Raw genomic sequence first — 18,911 nt, forward strand, 5'->3', positions numbered from 1 at the left:
TAAAGATAGTTAACGCAGATCATATCACATTATCGTGACTGAGTTCTGTTAACACCAAGGAAACGAGTCTATCTCACGGTAATCACGATGACACATTTATATGTATGATTCGGTATCATTATCGTCACACGAGCATGCAGGAACGAATTTGTCTAATCACTTTCATTACGATCACGATCGCCTGCGATCCCCATCCCCACTTCTCACTTCCCAAGCTTATGACATGAGCACGTCCGAGCAATCGCCAGTAACCGCCAAGAAGTGTTGTGCGACTTACGGCCATTAAAAAGAAATCCCAGTAATCCGTAATGCTCACTCCCTTCTAAGCCAGGCCAACGAACATGCGATCTCTGTCCCCGCACCATCGTAATAAAAAAGTTTGTGTCTCCCCATTTCCACTCGCACTCTAACCCCCTCACGCCCATCAGCGATGTCAACTGAAAAGTAGCCAAATGTGCAAAGAACAGCTATATGATCTCTCTCATTTTTTACAATTCTTTCCATTCTATTTCAATTCGAAGAAGAAATGTCAGCTGAATCTCTTTCAAAGTAGTTTTAAATTCAGCTTATTTTAATTGCATCAGTATCAGTATGTTCAGTATCAGTTATGGGTAGCATTTTGTGAGTCGATCGGAAAAGTAGCTAGGCTGGCATCACTGGACACCCGTTTCCGTTGCTCGACTTACATGCAGCAACCACCTTTGCTTCTGTTTCTGCTTCTTCCGCTACCTTTCTTCGTCATTCTGCTCGGTTTTTTGCGCATGCGCCACCGAGACAGCGAAACAGCACAGTGGTATGCATTTATCAAAAAGTCTCTAAAAAAAAAAACAATTCTTTTAAATAGGTATAAAGTATACGCAGTTCGATTTTGAAGAGAAGGCAGCTTTCTTATTGTTTTATATTTTTTGATAGCATATCTCTTTTGGCTTAAAGTGGAAGAATTGATTTACAGCAACAGCGTAAAAGAATTATACTCTCTTACTAGAAACTGTATAAGATTTGAATATTTTAATTATCTCTTGAGCTTTGATAAGTGCACCCACCAACTTTCCTGCTTGTTAATATACTTCATTTGAACATACCCCACCTAATTTACTAAGTGCTTTGTAGAACTTTAACCCACTGTGCTTCGCTCGGCAGAGAAAAAGGCCGAGATCGCGACGAAGACGGCTTAATTTTCCATCGTCGAGTCGCTCTGCGTTTGCTCAGTCGACTTCCGTCACGATTCGCGTTCGGACGTGCGTCGCGCGTTTAACAAGAAAGAAAGAAAAAAACCAACCCATTTTTTACCGAGAAACCGAAAACCGGGAAGAAAATTAAATAAATAGCTTGATAATTTTGTTCGTATTTTGTTTATGTTCCGTTTTTTTTTTGTGCCGGTGGTGTTTTGCTGGCTTTTTGTTTGGCTGCAGTGGCGCGTAACGTTCAACACACCGCACACCACAGTCAACCCCCAAAACAAAAACAGCAAAACAAAAAAAAGATAATAACGACTACTATCTGGTCCTGGGACAAACAGGATGCGCTCGAGTGACCCTGCGCACCTGTTCGCCAACGACAAGTGCCACGGACAATAATGAAATTTCCCGGGCCCACGTTTGCGATTGTGTGTGTGTTTGTGTGAAATTTTCTTGTAATTTATGCAAAGCATAAGCGAAGGCGGAAAATTCAACTGGTGTCTCTTTGGGCGGCTTTGTTCCTGTGCTGGTGGGAACTGGCCATAGTGAAAACTCCCAGCCATAAGCTGGAATAACTGATAGCCCACATTTACGTCCATGGTTTGTGCCACACGATCATGCTGATTGTGGACATGTTGACGCTGGCATTGGCAAATGAGCCGATATGCGGCGGTGGCAAAATGAGATCCAGTGGCAAGGATAATCAGGCGGTTGGAGCAGCAGCATCAACTATGGCCAATACAACTGGTGGTGGACTAGGCCCAAACTGCGGGCTTTCGGGCCACTTGGCATGCGAGGCACGCAACTCACGCGACAATGTTGCTGCCGTCCATGACGAGCTGCGTCAGCAGTGCCACTCGGCGATAGTTGCGGTGGAGGCGCGTGCGCGTGCTGAATACACTGGCAACAACAAGGGCGACAGCAACAACAATAGAAGCAGCAGCAGCAGCAACAACGCTAGCTGCAACAACAGTAGGAGCAGCAACAACAGCGACATTAGAAGCAACACTATCTGCAACAATAGCTGCAACAACAGCAGCAACACTAGCTGCAACAGCGACAACACTGGCGACAACTCAGCAACGGAAGTGGCCACGAAATGTGAGTACGCGCAACTCGAGCATGAGAGGCAGAGCGTGAGCGCAGGCGCATACCTGCAACCACCCAATGTGACAGTTAGCAGCAGCAGCACCAGTGGCAACAACAACAACGGCAAGAGGGGGAGCAGCGCCTGCTCAATACCTACAATTGGCAGTGAGCTTTTCAAAGCCAACCTTGTGGCAGCAGCAGCAGCAGTCGTCGCAGCTGAGCAGCAGAGGCAGCAGCTACACAAGTCAGCAAGCAGCAGCAGCAGCCAACCGTCAACGAATTCTGGCCAAAAGCTGTGCAAATTGATTGAGTCCAGTGAAAAATCGGTGGAAATCAATTGCCCCAGTCCTTGTGGCATACGCAACGTGCCAGATAGTGGCCAAAAGTCCAACGAAAAGTCGTCGCAAAGCGTTGACCAAACTGGCGACGATATTGGCAGTCACAACGACGACAACGATACCAACAACGACAACAACCACAACCACGACGACGACGACGCGCGACGTACAGAAAAATTTGTGCAAAAAATCAGGCAAAGCGCGTTGCCTGCTCGCGGGCCACATCATTTTTTTTATCCCAGTGAAAGTGTTGAGATAGATGCAGCAGCAGCAGCATCAACAGTAGAAACAGCAACAGCAGTAGCAGCAGCAGCAGCAACCTTAAGCTCCAAAAAGGAGCAGCAGGAGGAGCAGCAGGAGGAGCAGCAGGAGGCGGGGCAGGCGCCATTGTCATTGCTATATTCTCAGTACCCTCCCTGCTCCCACGAGCCACCAGCCAGCAGCAACTCATCCTTGACTGGATGTGGTGGCGTTGATAATGTCGCTGGCATTGCTGCTGTCCGCCCACAAAAAAGTTCCTGGCCTCTGGATTACGTGAGGAGCAGCATCCCAGATACAGCAGCAACATGCAATGACAACGGCAACCAGTCAAAGCCCAGCGATTTAAGTGCAACATTCGAGGAGAAGCTCATCGATTGCGAGTCCTTGGTGGGCGATACAGTGCCAACAGTAGCAGCAGGAGCAACTGCAGCAGCAGTAGCAATAAGCTGTATTGAGCAGGATCTCATCGATTTTGAGCAAGATTTGGGCGAGGATTTTGTGGCCAGTCAGCGCTTAAAGCGACTGCAATACAATTTTCAGGGACGCGTGGCCAGTTGTAGTAGCATTGATTGTGTAAAGGCATCCTTGAGAGCACAACAACAAAAGCAGAAGGAGCAAGAGCAGGAGCAGGAGCAGGAGCAACAAACAATAAGCATAACAAAGAAACTACCCCCAGATACCGATAGCGATACCAGCCAACAACCCCAACTCCAGTGCCCCAACCAAACGCAAACCCAAGTCCAAGCTCAAGCCCAAGCCCAAACCCAATCCACTCAAGGCGTAGACAATAAGGCGATTGCAGCAATTATCGCGGACCCAAGTGCAATTCAATTAAATGTGGATTCCATTCTCGCAGCGCCATTGCCAAATGAAAGCGAAACAACAGACAGCGGCAGACAAACAGCTGAAAATCCCAAGGAGCAACATTTCGTGCTGAATACGCACTCCGAGTGCCCAGTGCGCAGGATCGAGAAGGCGGAGAAGGAGGCAGAGGCGGAGAGCCATAACCAGAACGAGAACCAGACCCACAACCAAAACCAGAACCAAGACCAAGTGGTGATTGAAATCGAAACGGATAGCGAGGAGCACGTCGCTTCCACGGAGGATTGCTTGAGGCGCTCTGCCTTTGTGCCAGCTCAGCCGAGTTGCAAGGAGGCCGGGGATTTTGGCACATCGCTCAGCGAGTTCGATGTGCAGCGATTTAGCGAGTATCTAAAGGTCGCCCGCCAATTGCAGTGGCAACATTTGAATAGCAATAACCGGAACCGGAAACAGCAGGATATCGCTGGCACCAGTAGTTTCCAGTGCTACGACGAACTGCTGGCCGAGTTCGTTAGCGAGCAACAGGAGTACTTGCTATTCGAAAGCTATTCTGATTGCGATACGAATTCGAATTCGAATTCGGATAGCCAGGAGGAGTTTGATTGTGGAAGAGCCTGCCAGTGCCATGAGTGCCTAGCCAGTCGGGATCAGAACACGTCCACTTGCGCCGTCAGAGGCATCGTTAGCGTTACAGCAGCCCATCTAGAACGCCCGGATCATCGAATCATCCCACATCCCACCCACCTGACCAACGGCAACAAGATGCGCGAGGTGAATGGTCAGTTGCGCGGCCTGCTCAAGAAGCCAAATCGACCGCCGCCGGCACGCAAGAATCGCGTCGTCTTCGATGAGACGCGCAACGAGTTCTTTGAAGCGGACTACATAATCCTGATACGCGAGGATTGCGCCTACGACGAGGAGGACGAGGAGCCATGCACCTGCGGCGAGCACGAGCTGGTGCGTCTGTGCTGCGAGGAGGGTTGCCAGTGCAACTATGCCGTCAATCCTGCCGAGGCGGGTGAGGGCAGGACGCCACAGGTGAGTGCGCACAATGGATCTTGGGCGGAACGGGATCTCCAAGGATCTCAGTGGGTTTCACATCATATAGGGATTCATTTGGCTTAGTTATATTTGTTATTCGTAGTGCTCAGGGGAGTTGATTGTACGCAAGGATTATTCGATTGCTGTAACTTATCTTTTAACTAGATTATTAATGTGTTTCTGACTTAATAGTAGGCCACAGATCAATATGAGTAATCGCTGCAATTTTACCGATTTTAGCCTTCAAGAAGCCCATTGCATTTCCCTTCCAGTCCGGACAAGCAGTCCGATTCCAAGTATAAGCCGATTAGCTGGCTCCCACCTCGTCGAGTTCGAGTTGCTTAGCTGGGCTTGGGTTTGGGTTTGGGTTTCGATCTGGTGCCGTAGCTAGTGGTGGTGGTGTTGGTGGTGGTCTGGGCCACCGTTTTGCCTTGCCTAATGAGGGCAACCTGAAACGGACCTCGGTCTTTTAACTATCCCATTTCACTGGGGGTCGCCAACTTAAATTGGTTTATTACTTACTCACTTCGTGTGCAACTGCCAGTTGGCTGTGGAGCACGGCTCTTCGCCGGCTGATGACGTGCTTTTGTCAATTTAAACTTCGAAACCGGGTTGATTTTTATATATTTACGTAGTATTTCCTTTGCGAAGTAGCAAAGTAGTATCGTCGTCTCGTCTTGGAATTCTCGGAAAGCCAATCAAAGCCATTTTTAATAGGTTGCAAATTGTAAGTAAGTACGCACTATTTCCACTTAAATCGATTTGTATTCGTCCTATTATGATTTGCTATTTAAATTAGTTCAGCTTCGTGTTTGATGTGCTATGCTTTCTGGGAAAAATCATAAAAATAATGAACTTAAGACCGAGAACTTTAACTGGCTTATCTCTTGCCTTTGAGAACACTCGAAAAACTCTGAGATTTACATCCTCGTCGCACAATATTCGCAATTAGGAGGAGCTCGAAGTTTATTTTCCTTTTCAATTCAGCGATTTGTTCGTTATCTCCCAACCAGCAGTGTGACATGGTGGATGTGGAAATGGGCCTTCGTCTTAGCCAAGCCGCTTTTCATGTTAATTACGCCAAAAACGCTGTCCAACTTTTGTGTGTTATCACAGTCTATGTGTGTGTGTGTGTGGGGGGTTGTGGGGATGTAGAATTTGAGGAAAACAAAAGGACAGCAGAGCAGCCACAGTGTCCTCGTTTCACCCGCCCAAGTGGCAGTCAAGTAGGAGTCAAGCCGCAGGACACCCCGTTCACGCCCACATTTCTACATCACATCATCCATTGAGATACACATCCTAGTCGTCAGGATGTATGGGTGTACGTACGTACATAATAGCTGCGCGTTTGTCCTCGCATTCTCTATTGGCAAGTGTGTATAAATCACTTAAGAACTTTTATACAAAATGCTTTTCTTGTGCCAGTAACTCGAAACTGCAGTAACAACCAGTGACATTGTTGTCGAGCCCCCCCCCCCCCCCCCCCCCCCCCCCTTTATGGAATATAAGAAAACGCCCAGCCAAGCCACCCATGCAAAGACTGTGTGATAGATTGTTTTATGAATTGCGTCCTATCGTGATGAACAAGGGGCGTTCGTTATATGTGTTAAGGACGTGGTGGAAAGTTGCCGCCAATATTCGGACATTCCTTCCTTCCTAGCAGCCCAGCAATCATTATAACCATGGATGCATCCACATGACCCGACACCCCTTCCACCCCTTATCACTCCATACCGCACTATGCCATCATTGCCACTCTCACCTCGACACTCGTATCGATCCTGAGCGGCCCTCGAGTTGCGTTTAAGTTTCAATTTGCTGCCACATAAGCGACACTTGAGTGCGCCGCTTTTTTGCTTATCTACTTCGGCCCGCCTCTGATGTCCCGATGTCCTGATGTCCTGATGTCCTGGCAGAGGGTCCTGTCTGAGAGCCTCGGCCGAGAGTGCATCGCGAAAAAAGAAAGATTGATTTTCGAGTCCAGAACACTCATTCATTTATATGGCGGGGCATTTATGGAGTCCCATGGGTTTCAAATGACGCTGACCCTTCCCTTTTAGGAATGCGAATAAAAGACTTAAAAAGTTATCAAGGATCTCATTTTTAGGATACCCCAAAAATCTCTTGAAGTTCTAATGGAATTATATATATGTGATCAGTTTTTAAGCAAGGTCGCTTGAAAATATTCTAGTGTATTTAGAATGGCTATAAAGGGTTGTAAAGCTTCACAATCTGAAAGGTGTCTAAAAAGTATATTGTATTCTTTGTTATTTTTTAATCTTCAAGTATTTTGCAGCTCACTTTTTGCTCGCTTTGCCTAGGTAAACTTTGGCCACTTTCTTGTTGTGTTTATTTTTCTCAGTGTGGGCGCCCAATGTACTTGACTTGGCGCTTCTTGAGCATGTCCCCTCCTCGATGCGTCGGTGTGTGTGTGTTGGTGTGAGTGTGCGGGTGTGCGGGTGTGAGTGTGTGGGCTCTCTGAAGAGTTTAATATGCATTTAGTGTGTGTAACAAGTTTGCCGAGCACGTTGCATAACACACAGACAGTTAGCTAGCCACATCCTTGGCCGGAGAAAGAATACGCCGTATTTATGCAAAAGTTTTCGCCTCTCAAGGCAGAGTTATGACAGGACTGCGGACACCTCCTCTCCCACAAATACGAAAAAAATTGAAAATGCATAGAGGAAGAACAGTGAGATCCTTGTCTAGACATTGCAGCCAGCTGCAGTTGCAAATAAACAGGATTTTGGCCGTTCCCGGGGGAATTCCGGCAAAATGGAGTTCGAAATCGCTGGCAACTTTTACATGTGCAGCACAACTCTTTTCCAGCTTTTTCCTCTTTTTCCTCCCTGAGAATTAAGTTTCTGGTCTTTTGTTGCTGCCCCTGACTCTTCAGATGGAAAAGTGCACAGATTACAGGGAAATATGGGCATTACTTGCTGGTGTCATATAAAATGATATATTATGGAAAGGTAAAAGAATACTCGTGGAGTGTATGAGCTTTTTATAAAATAAAGTATGTTCTGCAAATGAAAATAGGTAATTTCCCGTATCGTAAAGTGTGTACTATCGCCTTTAGTTGCACTCCACTCGGCTTGTAGGCTTCGCCATATCAGCAGTTGAAATATATCCATCAGATATGTGGCTAACTAACTATGCCATTAGGGGCATGGTTATATTTCACAGTGGCAGGAGCAGAAAGCACGGGCTTAACGCTGATTTATGGCGCCCACTTCGTCATCCCAGTGCTTAGATCCTGTCCATGCACAAGCACTTGCATATGGGATGTACATACACGTGCATACATGTACGCAAGGACACGATGCTGCTGACGACCAAACAACTCAATTAGCTTAATTTGCGGTGATGCAACTGTGCTTACGAGCATTATTCACTTAGCCTGCCCACCTCCGACTAATTTGGTTATGTTTTCCATCCTTTTTTTGTTTGTTTTAGAGTCCCAAATACCAGCCGCCAATTGAGTTCGTCGACGATGCGGCACTCAGTCCGCCCGATGGCTACAAGGACAGCAGTCTAAAGAACACGCTCGGCGGCGCCCTGAGCGGTCACATCTTTGGGGCGCAGCACCTGCAGCAGCTGCAGGTCATCCAGCGGCTGCAGCAGCAGCGTGCCGCAATGCTGGCCGCCCGCAACACCACAAGCGGTCAGATACCGCCCCCACCCCCGCCCGTTGGCACTGCTCAGCAACAGCAGCAGCAACAGCAACAGCAGCAGCAGCAACAGCAGCAACAACAGCAGCAGCAGCAACAGTCGCATCAGCAGCCGCATCATGGAGCCATGCAGCAGCAGCAGTCGGAGGAGGAACTCCAGGGCGTTTGCACCGAGTGTGCCGAGTGCGCCGAATGTGCGGCCAAACAGCTCCAGGAAGCAGGTGAGTGGCTGCACTGCGAGAAAACGGTGCCTCATGGGTAGTTCCATCTAAATTGTGAAACTTGTCATGTGACAGCTGTTGGTTGGTTTGAAATATGGCTCAAAATCAAGGGATACGACCGCGTTTGTGCTCTGATATACATGACTAGATGCCGTATTTTATGGGGGTCATGACACCATCGACATCCACATCCACATCCAACTAGAACTCCAACTCCGAGTCCAACTCCATGCCGCAATGCAATTAGTGGGAATCCCGCGGGAACGAGGACGCGTTGCGTTCTTTTCATTCACAAACGCTTTCGTTTGCCTTTGTGTAATCTAATTATGAATTATTTATGCAAACATTCGTTGCTCGTCGTTGCCCGTTGACATCCTGCCCAGCTTGGCTCGGGGAACAGCTCCTCGTCCTGCGACCAACGGCCTCGGGGTCCTTTAAATTGGACGCCATTTTTAATGCTTCCTGCTACGCCGCTGCTGGTTCGCTGCACTTGCTCTTGTAATTTTCTAGTTAATTTAATTCGGTAAAGTTGGAGATGGCCAATGGGGTGTGGGTAGTGGGCTGTGTTGGCTGGGCAGTCGGGTTCACAGACGTTCAGGCAGGCCGGACAGTGGAGTGTCAATAAAAAGAGCACACAACAGATATACACAACTCCAAGGTCCTTAGCATATATGTATATGTATACATCATCAGAGCTAGTGGACTCAAAATGGTTGCATGAAGGAATGGTTAGCTGAGCGCCTAAGGCACTATTTACTCAAATATTCCTAGCTTTTGCTCAGCTCACAACTTGGCAATTAATCAAAGTAAGTAAAAGGCACCTTTCGGTATAACCTATATGCCCATCAATGGCTAACGATTGCCACTTTGGCCATATAATAATGCCATAACTATGGGTATAATTCCATGGTGACGCCGTGTATCGGCAACGAAAGCATTTAGTCAACCAAATGAAATCGCTAAAGTTTCGGGTTTGCGCCATAAATAATTCGGATGGCATTTTCGGGGTTTGTTTGCCCAAGTCGCCCGCATTTTCATCGAGTCGGTTCTATTGATTGATTTACGGCAACTTGACTTCGGTTCGAATCGAATCGGATAGCTAACTCCCTAAAAGGATGTTTCGAATGGCAGGCATTTGCATTAATGTCGGTGGTCACGCTTTATTGGCTGCCAAAGAGACAAACGGGAAGCGGTGGAAAATAGGGGAGAGTTTTGTTTATTTTATATTCGTTTTCTTGTTTTTCTATTTTTTTTTGCCGGGCTTTTCCTCTCCCCGCCATCGCTCCCTAGGGAGCACTACTCATTAATTGTTGCGCGTAACGAACCGCGAATGCGACAAGCCCCCAGCGACAAGCCCACAGATCGCCCCCTATACAAATGCCCAAAACATGTTCCGATGTGCCCATCGAAGTTCCAAAACGGAGAGCTGGCCACTCAAAAGCTATGCCCATACCGATCCTTCAAGCGCACTTCCGCTCCAGAAGCAACAGGCGGAAGTTCCCCGAATCTGAAATCCAATTTATCATTTATTTGATGTGATATAGTCACTTGAGGTAGCCATGCATAGGTGTCCACACTTTAACTTTCTGTGTATTAATTAATCAATTAAAAACTAATTTAACTCATGCCAATGATATGAACATATGGCCAAACACTTTATGACTTTTATCACTCTTTAATTCGCTTTATCTAAATTATTCATTTCACATTACAGAATGCAGCTCCCCGCAGTGTCCGGAGGAGATGACCCCACTGGGTGTGCCCGCTGTGGCCATTCTGCCGCTGCACACCAGTTCCCCGGAGCGCCGGATCACCCAGAAGGAGATCATCGCCGGCGAGGAGCGGCCCAAATACGTCCTGCAATCGCAGTACAAGCCATCGCCCACTGGAGGTAAGATATCAGCCAGTGCAAAGCCCCAGAACCTATCCAAATCCATATCCAAATTCAAATCCGAATCCAAGTCTTCATATTGGCTTTATCATGCATTTATGCACAGCAAGCAAGCGCCACATGGCCATATTGCACATTTCATATTCGATCTCCGATTTCGATTGGAATGCCATCAAGGTCTATTAAAAATTTCCCATCCGAGCATTGGACATTGAGTTTTTCTATTTTAACGCAAAACAATGTAGAAATCAAAGATTCATATCTATTTTAACGGCTTTAAAATGGTCAAAATGCTTGACAACTTTAACATAATATTAGCTTATTTAGCTATAATTATTTAATTAATATGTTGATCGAGCAAATGAGAACAGACAACCTATAGAAGCTATAAATTTGCAGCTTAAGCTTTTGAATTCAGTTTCCCAATTAAAATGCTATTAATGTGTGCATATTTCTCATAAATAAAAATAAGATTCCATTCAAGATATAGATTTGAGTATCAGCCAAACGACCCACAAATCGCTTCTCCAATTATTCGATTATCGTGTACATATCAAGCATTCGTTATTCACGAACTCCATGTCGACATCGATCGATCTCAATGTTCCAATAAAAATTCTCAATTTTAAAACAAAAAACAAAAAAAAATACTATGCCTTCCAATGGTCTTGCGTAATGCTTACTGCTCGTACGTGTAGTGGTGAAAGCTAGAAAGGATTCGGGCAGTAGCAAGGCCAGGTCCGGATCCATCTCCGGCTCAGGCTCCAGTTCCGCCCATGGAACAGCCACCCAAGTCCCGGTTCCCGTTCAAGTTCAAGTTCCAGCTACGGCCATCAGTAGCCATCAGTCCTCGAAAAATAAGCGATTTGTTGTTGAAACCATTACCACTATGACCACAGTGACCGAGCGTCGGATCATCCGCGAGGCGCACGAGGATGTGGCAACTGCTGGATCCGCTCCTGCACCTGGCACCGCCGCGCCAACGGTTGGAGCTGCGTCCGCCACTGGAGCTGATGCATTACCGCCCGCCTTGCCGGCCAAGGCGAGTGCAACAGCAGCAGCTGCAGCAGCAGCCGCCGTAGCAGCAGCATCAGCAACCGCATCCACATCCACATCCGCATCAGTATCCGCAACGGAACAGCAACAGTTCGAGGCACAGAAACCGCCACCCATACCGCCCAAGGAGACATCACCCACGCAGATCAGCGGCATCCTCAAGGGCGGCAAGCTATGGAAGCAGGACTCGATCTCACAGGTGAGTTACCAAGTGGGTTTAGCTATCGATGGATTTCTACTAATACTCCATGTTTTCCATTTCAAGCAGCAGTCGGATGACCAGAACAATACCACATCGGAGGACGAGAGCGGTGGCACCAAGCGTTCGGTGCGGTTTGTGACCGAGGATCAGGCGAATGCCGGCACCGATAGCGATGCTCAGTCCCTGGCCGGTGATCTGGACGACAGTGAGAACCAGATCAACGAGCTAATCCCGATCAAGAAGCACTCGACGCTCTTCAACAACGCCCTGCGTCCCAATTCGGCGGTGCGCCAACTCTTCCCGAGCGTCTCGGCTCATCAGGCACCGGTGCTCACCTCGGAGGCACTACGGGCCTTCGATGAGTCCAAGCGGGCTGGCTGCCTGGTCACCCACTTGCCTGGAAGCTGTGGTGACTCCGACACCTTGCGAAGGAGCATGGAGCGCAATATACTGCGACGATCGCTGATTAAGTAAGTGATAGATACTCATATGGTAACTAAGTAATCTTATTGAACATAATTCCCTTTAGAAAAAAAGCTGTTAAATCGGACATTTCGCTGGAGGAGCGCATCAAGCAGCTGACCTGCGACATCGACGAGGATCTGGCCGAGGAACTGCAGCGGGCTGTGGACGAGGATGCTGAATCTGTGGCCGAACGTGCCGATGAGTTGGCCCAGCGTAACAGTCCCGCCGGCGAGGAGAATCCCAATCCGGTGCCTGGTTCTGGACAAGCTCTCAAGTTCGTCAATGGCGAGAAGAGCTTCTCGCCGAGCAGCTCTGTGTCGAGCTCCTCGAGCGGATCGTCGGCCTACAAGAAGATCGCTGACATCTTCAACCGCGACAAGAAGCAGGAGAAGATCATGGAAATGGAGGAGAATCCCATAGTCATCATACCACAGGTGAGTGCTCTTCCCTTCTAGCTTATACAAAGTTCTTAAGTTATATTCCTTGCAGGAGTGCCGTTGTCCCGCTGCTCCGGATTTGGGCATGGGCATCCAGGTGCCGGTGGTGCACACGCAGATCCACCGCACTCCACCCCGCCAAACGGAGCCGAAGCGCCAGTTCCTCTCCTCCACTTTGGCCCCCCTGACCGCCTGTGTGGCTGGAAACAAGGACGACCTATCCTCCTACTACACATTGGCCGCTGCAGCTGCTGCTCATCCGCATGCCCATGGCCACGCCCACACGCATGCGCATGCCGCCCACTATGCCGCCGCCGCTGCGACGGCTGACTTTAATATGGGACAGCTACTGGGTGCGGCTGCAGCCGCTGCCGCCTCTGGAGATCCCGCTGCCCAGCATGCGGCTGCCATGGCGGCACAGGGATTGGCCCAAGGATTGGCTGCCGCCGGAGGTGGTGGGGGAGCAGGAGGACTTGGTGCCGGAGAGGATGCTCGCAAGGTGGCACCCGATGTGATTGCCGGAACACCGGGTCAGGAGGCCGCCGGGCGGCAGGAGCAGGACGAACTGGCCGCCTTTGCCCAGGCAGACGCCAAGCGGACCGAGCAGCTCAAGAAGCGGTACACGGGAGCGGGCTCCGAGCCCAGTCAATCGCAGGCCAGCAGCGACGATGACGAGCAGAACGACTATGGGTTCAACAAGCGTCCCTCGGTGCGGGGCATCAAGCCCAAGTTCAGTTCGACCAACGAGATCCTGGCCCAGATGCAGGAGCAGCTGAGCGCGGCGATACCCACGGTGGTCAATAGCCAGCCCGTGCAGCATGCGGTCAAGGGTTATGCCATGCCCAATACGCTCAAGCAGAATCCCTCGCCGCAGAATGTGCCACAGAACTTGCAGCAGCAGCAGCAGCAGCAGCAACAGCAGCAACATCAGCAGCAGGCGGTGCATCAGCAACATCAGCAGCAGTTGCAGCAACAAATGGCCGCCGCGCTGCAGAAAACGGAGCAGCGAACGTGGAGCTTCTACAGCGAGACCGGGGAACAGCAGCGCTTCCCCATGGATGCGGCTGCCATACAGCAGACCTACTACCAGACCCTGCCCGCCGGCACCATGTTCCGCCAGACGATGATCCAGCAGGGCGCCACTTCCGCCGGCGGTGCCGATGATGCATCACTGCTGTACGCCGCCGCTGCAGCCGCCCAAAATTGTCAGAGTGTCACGGCGACGGCAACGGCCACCGCCACCGCCACGGCCATCGAGCAGAGCAAGCACAGCAGTTACAGCAGCCACTTCGCCAGGAGCCCCACCCGGCGGCCAGAGTCGCCTCCCCCGCTGCGCAACTACCATCAGACCATGGTCCTCATCCCGTACAACGCGGAGACCTACTCCCAGTTCGCCGCCAGCAGCAGCGGCGATCCCAAGTTGGCGCACATCCAGCGCCAAAACATCCTCGAGTACCAGCAGGTGAGTGAAGTTGGTATAAATATGGTACAAATGAGCAATGTTTTGATCAAAATATTTTTATATATTTTATTCACAAAAAATTAGGGGAATGATTTTTGGCAAAAAAATGAATTTTTAAGTTGTGTTTTTTGAGTATAACTTGACTAAAAATGGCCACACACCTGAAAGAAGTACCGTTTTTTGCTCCTAATTACCAATTCTAAACATCCCTATCACTTTTGGACAGACTCCGTTAAATTAATTTTTGGCCGAATTTTCGAATTTTTTGTAAGGGGTACCATCATCAAAATTTGCGAAAAATTTAAAAATCCTAGAATTCATAAACTTGAATGCAAATCGATTGGGATTTAAAAAACAAGCTCAACGAGGTATGACATTCCATATTTGGGTTATTATTTCCAAAGTTTTGATCAAAATACCAAATATTTTATTTACAAAAAATCTGGGAAACTATTTTTGGCAAAAAACTGAAATTTTAAATTGGCTTTTTTGGCTATAACTCGACTAAAAATGGCCACAGAGCAAAAAGGAGTACCATTTTGTATTCCTTAAAACCAATACTAACAACCCCTTTCACTTTTAAACTGATTTTGTAAAATTAATTTTTGGAAATTAAAAAAAATTAGGTAAATGATTTTAGGCAAAAAAATGAATTTTTAAGTTGGGTTTTTTGAGTATAACTTGTCCAAAAATGGCCACACACCTGAAAAAAGTACCGTTTTTTGCTCCTAATTACCAATTCTAAACATCCCTATTACTTTTGAACGTTAAAATAGTTTTTGGCCAAATTTTCGCATTTTTTGTAAGGGGTACCATCATAATTTTTTAATATTTAATATAATTTGCAAAAAATGTGAAAAATTTTAAATCACAAAATTTGAATGCCAATCGATTTCGTATTAAATTATGACTTCAAAGAGGCCTATGGTATTCCAATCCACAATTTTGACGAGAATTTTGATTATTTTTGATAATATTTGGCCTAACAGGTTAAAATTATATAATTTGTTACAATGTAAAACTCAAAAGCAGAACCTATTAACACTATTTACTTTCTACACGGTAACAGGTAACCCAGCAGACGATTCGTGTGCCCATTGGCTATGCCCTGCCCGGCATGCAGTTGCATGTGGTGAGTGGGCGTGGCCATGCCGCCCACTATGCCCAGCACCAGCAGCAGCACCAGCAACAGCAGCAGCAGCAGCAGCAACAGCAGCAGCGCTTGATGCAGGGACACTATCAATTTGGACCGGATGGCGGAATGCCAGGATTCAGCGAGCGCGGAGTGCCCGAAGGAGCGGCCGCCGTATCCCACAGCGATTGCAATGCCATGGTGTCGCCAACTTCGGCAACAGCAGCGGTACAACAACAGCAGCAGCAGCAGCAACAGCAGCAGCAACAACAGCAGCAGCAACAGCAACAGGTCGCCGGAGGAGTGGGTGTGGGCGCCCAGGCCCAGGGATCTGTGTACTATGCGATGAACGTATGACCCGCGCTCGAATAGTCGATGCCAGCGGCGGTCATTGTCGAGCGCCGCCAGTGTCAACTTGTCGAAATGTCAGCGACTTCAGTGCATTTGGGTAGCGGCGGCATGGGCGGCAGATGAGCGCCCGCCCCGCGGTATTCCAAATGCGAAACGGAGTCCGTGATTGAGTCCTCGAGTTCCCATCAGGTCCCATCCGCTGATTTCAGTTGCCCCTCAGTTGACCCTAGCGAGCGTTTTTGAATCAGTTTGATCTTCCGTTTAGGCAGTGTATCTGTATCTTTATCTGTATCTGTAAGCGTAACGGTATCTGTTTTCGCGTCAGTATGATTATCATTATCTGTATCCGTAACCGTGTTGTCAGTATCTTTGTGTCGCTGGACGTGTGTGTCACAAATACTCCAGTACGGCCTGTCGCTACGAACCTTCAAAGCTTTCAAATCACTTAAGTTTCTTTGATAGATGCAAGAAGAATTCGTTCTGAAGTGTATAGCACACTTTAAAGCGTTTTTGAGGTGGTTTCGAAGCTCTTGAGGTTTTTAACATGCCCATTAAAATAGAATTAACAAAATAAACATCTTATGTTGGTGGTAAACGATGCAGCGGCATCAAAATAATTTTGATACTATGTGAATCATGGAAACGAAACTGCGGTTGCACCGTTTACAACCAGCTCCATCAACGAGATCCAAAGTGAATCACTCCACGTTATGCAATGCTCCAAAAAGTAATGTTTAAGTTTAGCCTTGTCGTCGAGGATTTAATTTAATAGGTATTAATCTTTAGTCGAGTGTAGTGAAGAAAGGATGAAAATCTAAACCAAAACACAACCAAATCACATGAATTTATTTCGAGCATGTACATGCTGGGTGCTAGTAATGCAAAAACAAAAACAACAACAACCGCAACAAAAACACAACAAAACCAAGAAAGAGTTAATTTAGCTATAATGATTATATTTAACAAGTTAAACCCAAAACAAAGATATGTCATAACATTATTTTTAATTCAATTTTTTTTTTGCTGTTAGCCAAGGAAACCGAGTTTTGCTCAATGAGAAGTGCATTTGATTTTAAACACATCTATTTAATAACTAACATACATTATTATATATCGACATATGCGAATGCTTAACTAAATTATACATAATTAATTATATTTCATTGAATTGATATTATAAGGTATTTTCAATGTAGTGCAATTTGTTGCTAACTCCAAAAGTTCTCTTAGCAGAGAGTATTATATAAAAACATAAATATATATATATATTTTATGAGTATCGAAATTATAGGACTATTTTTAGGCTTAGGCTTTATTTGTATACAATTTAGTTTTAATTATTTTTTTTCCTTATGTATAATAAATTAAAAGAAATTTTCAACACTTTTTGGTTTCCTACGCTTAAGAAAAGTACCGCCATGTTTTGGCATAGTACATGTAAAATCTATAGGCGAACACATCTATCTATGTGTACTTATGCTTTGTAAGCTACAGTTTGTTTGGGTTTCATTTGTAGATCGATCAGCCGGCATCGCATTCCACATCTTCCACATTCCACAGACCCTAAGAGATGTACATATGTTGAAACCCTGGAAGATTTCATCACGTTTGTGGCTAAAAGTATGCAAGAAACTGAGATCATCACAACTTAAAGCATACTTTTAAGCACCTAACACGCTGTGTTGAAATCTGCGGGTGAAACCACGCATCTCCGATCGCCTTTCTCCCAAAGTGAGAGCATCAGTGCCAAAAGCTTGCATCCCAGACCTCTCTCAATCATCCCATACCACCCAATCATCTCACCTAGTTGATAGAGTTACCATTTAAATCGTGCAATCATACGAAAAATGTTAGAAAATACCACACAAAGTCACGATGAACCGAGGAAAATATCGTATCTCTCTTAAAAAAACATAGGTCTACATACAAAAACATACACATAGATGTAAGTGCATTTGTGCATGCATCCCGCATACAAAACATTAAGATGATATACAGACATACATATATAAAATATGCATAATGTATTTCGATTCAGATATTGTGTTAATGTCTATAACGAACATATTGAAAACTATTGAAAGCAAACACGAATTAAGAGTGCAATAATGTTAAAGTGAAATTACCGCTGACAGGAAACGGAAGCCGAAAATGATGAAAAAGGACAACGCAATTCCGTGAGAGCGCGCGAGCGAGTTAGATAGTTGGTCGGACAGTTAGACAGGGATGGCGAGAGCCGAAAGAGACAGAGATAGCGCGCATAACGAAACAGTTTAGTCATAGATTTAAATACACAGACATTTACAGAGCGATTAACGATTAACTATAATGGATAACTAAAGCGTGGTCTTAGGTGTTCGATACTCAAGTTTTTTTTTTTAGTTTATTCTTCGGTTAAATATTTTCGTTGCACTTTTTCGCGGTTCCACTGAGAGATTCCGACACTAGAAATTGACTAGAAAACGCAGCGCGATTTGCATATTATATAAATACAGTTAGAGCCAGATAGCGAGCGAGAGTAAAGCGATAAATTATAAATAAATATATATGTATATATATACATACAGGCATACATATATATATACATGGATATATACTAGATGATTATGTAATACATAAATGGCATTGAACGAATTCCAAGCACATTGCAAGAATCCCAAATCAAAAAATCGCATGAAATTGCCCCGTACCTTTTGCGTTTTACTCCCAGATGTAACTCAATTTTTTCTATGCAAAAGTAGTTGAAAATTATATAATGAAAACCGATTAGAAGAACAAAACATACATATATATATAGAGACACACATCGACAGTATCCTATTCGAATGATTTCTTTGAGAACTTGATTTGCGATTTTGGATTTGCAGCAAGAAAAGTAAAACCAACAACAGAAAATGTGTAAGAAATAGTATAAATAAGGTCGGATATTAATGCCCCGACATTACGCTATATGTATATGCTCGGGGCAAGCAACAACAAATCCAATAAAACAAAGTAATTAACAACAAATAAAACGGATGAAACAACCAAGATTATGTAAGCGATGGATCGAAGTAAGAATTGATGCGAACGGCACAAGTATATAACAAATTTCAACAAGTATATGACTGAGCCAATGACTCAAAGATACATTTTAAATAAAATGGAAAACCAGAAATATATGAAAAATATAAAAACGATAAGCAAGTGAATGAAAGCTTCTTTTTCAATGGGTTTGGTGAACTGCAAGTTATTGTGATCAGAAATCAAACAATCAAATCTGATTGTATGGACATGTTTGTTTACCTATTTTTG

The 18,911-nt window shown here is 46.1% G+C and overlaps 1 protein-coding gene across 2 annotated transcripts; it reads left to right on the top strand.

Moving 5' to 3' along the window:
• The first annotated feature begins 1,239 nt into the window (after positions 1-1,239).
• Positions 1,240-18,808, top strand: LOC6617604. 2 transcript variants are annotated; one of them, XM_032725337.1, is made up of 8 exons: positions 1,240-4,726; positions 8,186-8,621; positions 10,336-10,512; positions 11,211-11,767; positions 11,837-12,240; positions 12,300-12,669; positions 12,725-14,134; positions 15,204-18,808. In XM_032725337.1, exons 1-8 carry the CDS (start codon positions 1,796-1,798, stop codon positions 15,621-15,623), a joined length of 6,705 nt encoding a protein of 2,234 aa, XP_032581228.1. In that variant the 5' UTR covers positions 1,240-1,795; the 3' UTR covers positions 15,624-18,808. The 2 variants fall into 2 exon arrangements, with proteins under 2 accessions (XP_032581228.1, XP_032581229.1); XM_032725338.1 differs by having other exon boundaries at positions 1,241-4,726; positions 11,412-11,767.
• Positions 18,809-18,911: the final 103 nt, after the last annotated feature.

The sequence above is a fragment of the Drosophila sechellia genome, chromosome X, assembly GCF_004382195.2.
Source record: "Drosophila sechellia strain sech25 chromosome X, ASM438219v1, whole genome shotgun sequence".
NCBI classification, from domain to species: domain Eukaryota; kingdom Metazoa; phylum Arthropoda; class Insecta; order Diptera; family Drosophilidae; genus Drosophila; species Drosophila sechellia.

Bases quoted from the DNA above. Each gene is read 5' to 3' on its own strand.
- LOC6617604 (XM_032725337.1), top strand. From the start codon at position 1,796: ATGCTGATTGTGGACATGTTGACGCTGGCATTGGCAAATGAGCCGATA. The intron at 8,622-10,335 runs GTGAGTGGCTGC...TTCACATTACAG, and splicing joins CAAACAGCTCCAGGAAGCAG to AATGCAGCTCCCCGCAGTGT. The intron at 10,513-11,210 runs GTAAGATATCAG...TCGTACGTGTAG, and splicing joins CAAGCCATCGCCCACTGGAG to TGGTGAAAGCTAGAAAGGAT.